Genomic DNA, 5,739 nt, shown 5'->3' with positions numbered 1-5,739 from the left:
TTATATTCCCATTCCCAGCCATTGTAATCAGTGGTGAGCTGAAAATGAAAATTCTGGATGGATTGTCCTCAAATTTTCACTTGCCATATTAGTTGTGTTATACTCACAGACATTATTTTATCTGTTTAGGAAACTTTAGAGTGCTTTCTATCTATGTGCATATCCAAGCTTCTGGGCTTGAGTAACAGGCAGTACTTTGGGTACCTTATTTATTAATAATAAATCTGTATTTACAATGACAGATATTATTATTATTATTTTTTTGATTGAAATTAAATTGAATTGTTCTATGAGTTTAAATTGTCATACAAAAAAAAAATATGGAAAATCCACAATGTCAGAAGCCTGCAATTATCTATCCACTGCTTGCTCATAATAGCAGCATAGCCCAGCCTCTGTCACTATCCTACCTCCCTCTCTCATCCTGTACCCCGGGGACACAATAAACACTAGAACCACATCCCACTCGTTGAGAGGGAGTGTATGGGCAGTTCCAGCGTCTTACGGGGCACTTTCACCTCTATAAAAGAGGAACCCTTCTGTCTGCCCTCACAGACACAGCTGCCCTGCTGAAGGCTGGCATGGCACTGAGTACAGGAGTGGTTCTCCGGCTGCTGGTGGTGGTGATCAGGGGTATGGCTGCTCCTGCACCAATCTGCTCTCTGCTGGGCCAACCTGCTCTGCCTCTCCTGTCTGCCGAGGGGGACATCAACATTGGGGCAGTGTTCCCTCTACATAGGAATGCCCTCTTCAAGGTCCATTCGTTCACCTCCAGACCAGAGAAAACATCCTGTATCAGGTATGTGCTGAAAAACAACTATCTGTGGGAACTTTTAGCTGTTAGGGAGTATTACTCATCAGGATAGATTTTTTTGTGTCTCTCACTGAAATTAGGCACAGTGCTTAATAACACTATGATCTGTGCATTTATTTTTTGGACAAAACAAGTATACAAATTGTTTCTGTGATACTAAACACAATACTCAACTCATCTCGAATGAATATATCAGTTTTGCCAGTATATGTGATTGTGGCATATGAGATTCCTGGCTTCAATGAACTTATTTTTTGGTTTGTTTCCGCTGTCCAGTTTCGACCCACGTGAGTTCCAGTTTGCACAGACCCTGATCTTTGCCCTGGAGGAGATCAACAACAGCAGTGATCTGCTCCCAGGGCTGTCTCTGGGTTACCAGGTCTATGACTCCTGTAGCTATGCCCCCCTGGCCATCCACTCAGCCCTGGCCCTGATGAACAGCCCTGGGCCTGAGGACAGCCTGGGAGATCCTTCCTCCTGTTCCAGATCTCCAGCCGTGTTGGGTATTGTAGGGGAGTCAAGCTCCACATCCACCATCGGAATGTCATCCCTGGTCGGACCATTCAACATCCCTGTGGTGAGACACCTTCTGGTTGTGGCTCTTTAGAGGTAGTTTCATCAATGTCAGCTATGTATGAAAGATCAATTCAAATCTTCCCGTTTCTTCCACACAGATCAGCCACTTTGCCACCTGTGCTTGTCTGAGTAATAAAAAGAAGTTCCCTTCCTTCTTCAGAACCATCCCCAGTGACTTCTACCAGAGCAGAGCCCTGGCAAAGCTGGTCAAACACTTTGGATGGAACTGGGTGGGAGTGGTGAACAGCAACAATGACTATGGAAACAACGGCATGGCCACATTCTTGGAGGCATCGTGGCATGAAGGGGTCTGTGTAGAGTACCAAGAGTCCATCCACCGCACAGACCCCAGAGAGAAGCTCCTAGAAGTCGTCAAGGTCATCCGGAGGGCCACAGCCAGGGTGGTGGTACTGTTCTTGACCTTGGGGGAACTCATCCCCCTGATGAATGAGATGGCCCTGGAGGGAGACCCAGGGCTTCAGTGGGTGGGCAGCGAGGCCTGGATCACAGCCAGACTGCTGACGGAGAACAAGTCCTACGGCTTCCTGAGGGGGGCGGTGGGCTTTGCCATCAGGAATGCCAGGCTGGATGGTCTGGAGGGGTTCCTACAAAAGGTGCACCCCTTCCAGGCGCCAGACAACACCCTGCTCAGGGAGTTCTGGGAGACTGTGTTCAAGTGCTCCTTCGAGGGGGGCAGCAGCACACTGTGCACAGGAACAGAGAGCTTAGCAAAGCTGAAGAACCAATACACTGACATGTCAGAGCTGAGAATATCCAGTAAAGTGTACACAGCTGTATATGCGATTGCACACGCTCTGCACAACCTACTGACAGACTTAAAGAATGACACAGACAGCGGCAGAAGACCAGTCTACACACCACAGCAGGTGAGCAAGCCACAGATACGACAAAACATAAATAACATATCATATGAATCATCCCACTCTCTGTGTCTCTCTCTGTGTCTCTCTCTGTGTCGCTCTGTCTCTCTGTCTCTGTCTAATTCTCTCTCTCACTGTCTCATTGTCTTTGTCTGTCTCTCTCTATCTCTTTCTGTGTCTCTCTCTCTCTCTCGCTCTCTCTCTCTCTCTCTCTGTCTCTGTCTCTCTGTCTCCCCCTGTCTCTCTCTTTCTGTCTCTCTGTCTCTGTCTCTCTGTGTCTCTGTCTCTCTGTGTCTCTCTCTGTGTCTCTCTCGTTCCCTCTCTCTCTCTCTCTCTCCCTCTCCCCATGTTGTTGAGCAGGTGCTACAGTACCTAAAGGAGGTGAGGTTTAGAGTAAAGACAGGAGAGGAGATCTGGTTTGATGATAACGGAGATGTGGTGGCATTCTACGACCTAGTGAACTGGCAGCAGGAGGAGGATGGGACCCTGCAGTTCCATGTTGTGGGGCTGTATGATTCCTCGATGCCCCCTGAACAGCGCATTACCTTCAACAAGGGAAAACTGGTCTGGGTAGGGGGCCAGGCAGAGGTAGGACTAAATACATGTTGAATATGTGGCAAAAGCATAACACATGCAAACCTCAAACCACTGCAAATGTAAAACATGCATTCTATAATGTATACATAATCCACATAGTCTATCTCAATTGTCTTCTTTTGCATTGGTAATATAACTTCTATAAGTAGTGACATTAAAACATTTCTGCACGTTTATTTATATAAAATACACCAATATTCAGACATCTTGTATTTCTCTACAGACACCTGCAGCAGTGTGCAGTGAGAGCTGTCCCACAGGCACTCGTAAGGCTGTACAGAAAGGAAAGCCTGTATGCTGTTATGACTGTGTACCATGTGCGGAGGGAGAGATCAGTAATATCACAGGTAATATATAATGCATTTATTGCTTCCTTCAATACTTTTAAGTTCTGTCACTGCCCAACAAGACTAATAGATATCAAAAAACACATGACACAGTGACACACTGATTCATGGAATGAATGACGTTCTAATCCTTTTACAGATTCTAACGGCTGCTATCGATGTGACTTGGAGTATTGGTCCAATGAAAAAAGGGACCTCTGTGTGTTGAAACCAGTTGAATTCCTCTCCTATGAAGAAATGATGGGCATAGTTCTGGTGTTTTTCTCCTTACTTGGGTCCGGTGTTACTACTCTGGTAGCTGTGGTGTTTTCAATTCATAAGGACACTCCCATCGTCAGGGCCAACAACTCTGAGCTGAGCTTCCTGCTGCTCTTCTTCTTGACTCTTTGTTTTCTGTGTTCTCTTACTTTCATTGGCCGGCCCTCTGAGTGGTCCTGTATGCTGCGTCACACAGCGTTTGGGATCACCTTCGTCCTCTGCATCTCTTGTGTTCTGGGGAAAACAATAGTGGTGTTGATGGCCTTCAGGGCTACACTTCCAGCCAGTAATATCATGAAATGGTTTGGTCCTACACAGCAGAGACTCAGTGTTCTTGCTTTCACTCTCATACAGGTCCTGATCTGTGTTCTTTGGTTAACAGTCTCCCCTCCTTTCCCCTACAAGAACATGAAGACCTATAAGGAAAAGGTCATTCTAGAGTGTGATGTGGGTTCAGCTATTGGTTTCTGGGCTGTATTGGGGTATATAGGACTCCTAGCTCTCTTGTGCTTTGTGCTGGCTTTTCTGGCTCGAAAGCTTCCTGATAACTTCAATGAGGCCAAATTCATCACCTTCAGCATGCTCATATTCTGTGCAGTCTGGATTACCTTTATCCCAGCTTATGTCAGCTCTCCTGGGAAGTTCACTGTAGCTGTGGAGATATTTGCTATTCTGGCCTCCAGTTTTGGTTTACTATTCTGCATTTTTGCTCCTAAATGTTTCATTATATTGCTGAGGCCAGAGCAAAACACCAAGAAACATATCATGGGGAAGACATCCAATGACATACGATATTAAAGAAACATATTTTGGGAAAGACGTCAACCAAAGCCCTTTAGGATGAATACTGACCATTGGCCTATTCAAAGTCTTTCTATAATAAACACAGACACATCATACCTAAGTCAGTCATGGGTTAAACTCATCCACAGACACATCATATCTAAGTCAATCATGGGTTAAACTCATCCCCAGGCTCAATTGATACCAAAAAATAGAGCCTGGAAACACTGTGCAATGAAGTGTTACTTGAAAGGGGAAGGGTTCAAATCAAGGATAGAGAGAGCCTGCTACAGTTTGACTATGAAAACTACAGAAAACCTCACAATGATCATATGACTTTTAGGAAGCCCCAACTGATTCTGAGTTTGGGCATATTTCTTATTTTATTTATTTCACCTTTATTTAACCAGGTAGGCTAGTTGAGATGAAGTGCTCATTTACACATGCGACCTGTCCAAGATAAAGCAAAGCAGTGCGACACAAACAACAACACAGTTACACATGGAATAAACAAACATGGAGTCAATAATACAATACAGTGTTTGCAAATGAGGTAGGATAAGGGAGGTAAGGCAATAAATAGGCCATAGTAGATACATAATTACAATATAGAATATAAACACTGGCATGATAAGATGTGCAGAAGATGAGTGTGCAAGTAGAGATACTGGTGTACAAAAGGAGCAAAATAAGACATTTGCATGTGAGAGATGGACGTGAACTCACTTCCTTGTTTAGCCTAATTAGTTTGCAGAGGGCAGGTTATAAGGGTTTTGTTGGACGGTGAAGGATTGAGATATCAGCCAATGTAAATCCGCTCCTGCCATGGGCTCCATTCCGGTCTCTTCATGAGACATTGTAAGAGACGGTTCGAAAGAGAAAGAGCCGGCTGGTAGACGAGATCTGTCACAGGTACATGGATGTTAAATAAGTTCTGAACACACATCCAGCAGCACATTATGCCAAGCAGCCATATCTACATATCTAGGAAAGTCAAGACAATAATTTTGACATAGGCTATGTTTCTCACTGCTCTACCCCAGCAGTCACTGACAGCCTGCTGTGCTTCCACAGGCCCCCTCAGTGACCCCCTCAGTGACCCCCTCAGTGACTGCTTCCTTCCAGTCCAGGTCCAGATCAGGAGCCCACACACAAGCCCCTTACTGTGCCTCTGTCTCAAAGGCCTGCTCTGGACAAGCATGGCCTACTATCTCATCAAAAACAACATTGACTTCTTAAACCTCTCCTCATAGGCCTGTGGGCCACAACCCAATGTGTGTCAATACACCAATGGGCATGTGGCATTCATACCACCATCAACACATAGCAAGGCCTCAGTGAAATGTCTTATAAAGAATATATGTCTGTACTGCATGTATGGTGTAATATATTGGCTACCCTTCATGTAATATTACTGTTGTTGTCATAAACAATTCAGCTGTCTAATATCTCTAGATCTCCAGTCTTACTTGAATTTTCACAG

The 5,739-nt window shown here is 45.0% G+C and overlaps 1 protein-coding gene across 1 annotated transcript; it reads left to right on the top strand.

The window, feature by feature from the left end:
• Positions 1–635: 635 nt before the first annotated feature.
• On the top strand, positions 636–5,739 carry LOC110507277 (extracellular calcium-sensing receptor-like). Its single transcript, XM_021587161.2, has 6 exons — positions 636–799; positions 1,091–1,391; positions 1,489–2,277; positions 2,632–2,859; positions 3,092–3,215; positions 3,355–5,739. Exons 1-6 carry the CDS (start codon positions 636–638, stop codon positions 4,269–4,271), a joined length of 2,523 nt encoding a protein of 840 aa, XP_021442836.2. The 3' UTR covers positions 4,272–5,739.

Source organism: Oncorhynchus mykiss, chromosome 27, assembly GCF_013265735.2.
Source record: "Oncorhynchus mykiss isolate Arlee chromosome 27, USDA_OmykA_1.1, whole genome shotgun sequence".
Taxonomy (NCBI): Eukaryota; Metazoa; Chordata; class Actinopteri; order Salmoniformes; family Salmonidae; genus Oncorhynchus; species Oncorhynchus mykiss.
The sequence above is the reverse complement of the archived record's forward strand: the minus strand, read 5'-3'. Positions and strand labels throughout refer to the sequence as shown.

Bases quoted from the DNA above. Each gene is read 5' to 3' on its own strand.
- LOC110507277 (XM_021587161.2), top strand. From the start codon at position 636: ATGGCTGCTCCTGCACCAATCTGCTCTCTGCTGGGCCAACCTGCTCTG. The intron at 2,860-3,091 runs GTAGGACTAAAT...ATTTCTCTACAG, and splicing joins GGGTAGGGGGCCAGGCAGAG to ACACCTGCAGCAGTGTGCAG. The intron at 3,216-3,354 runs GTAATATATAAT...ATCCTTTTACAG, and splicing joins AGAGATCAGTAATATCACAG to ATTCTAACGGCTGCTATCGA.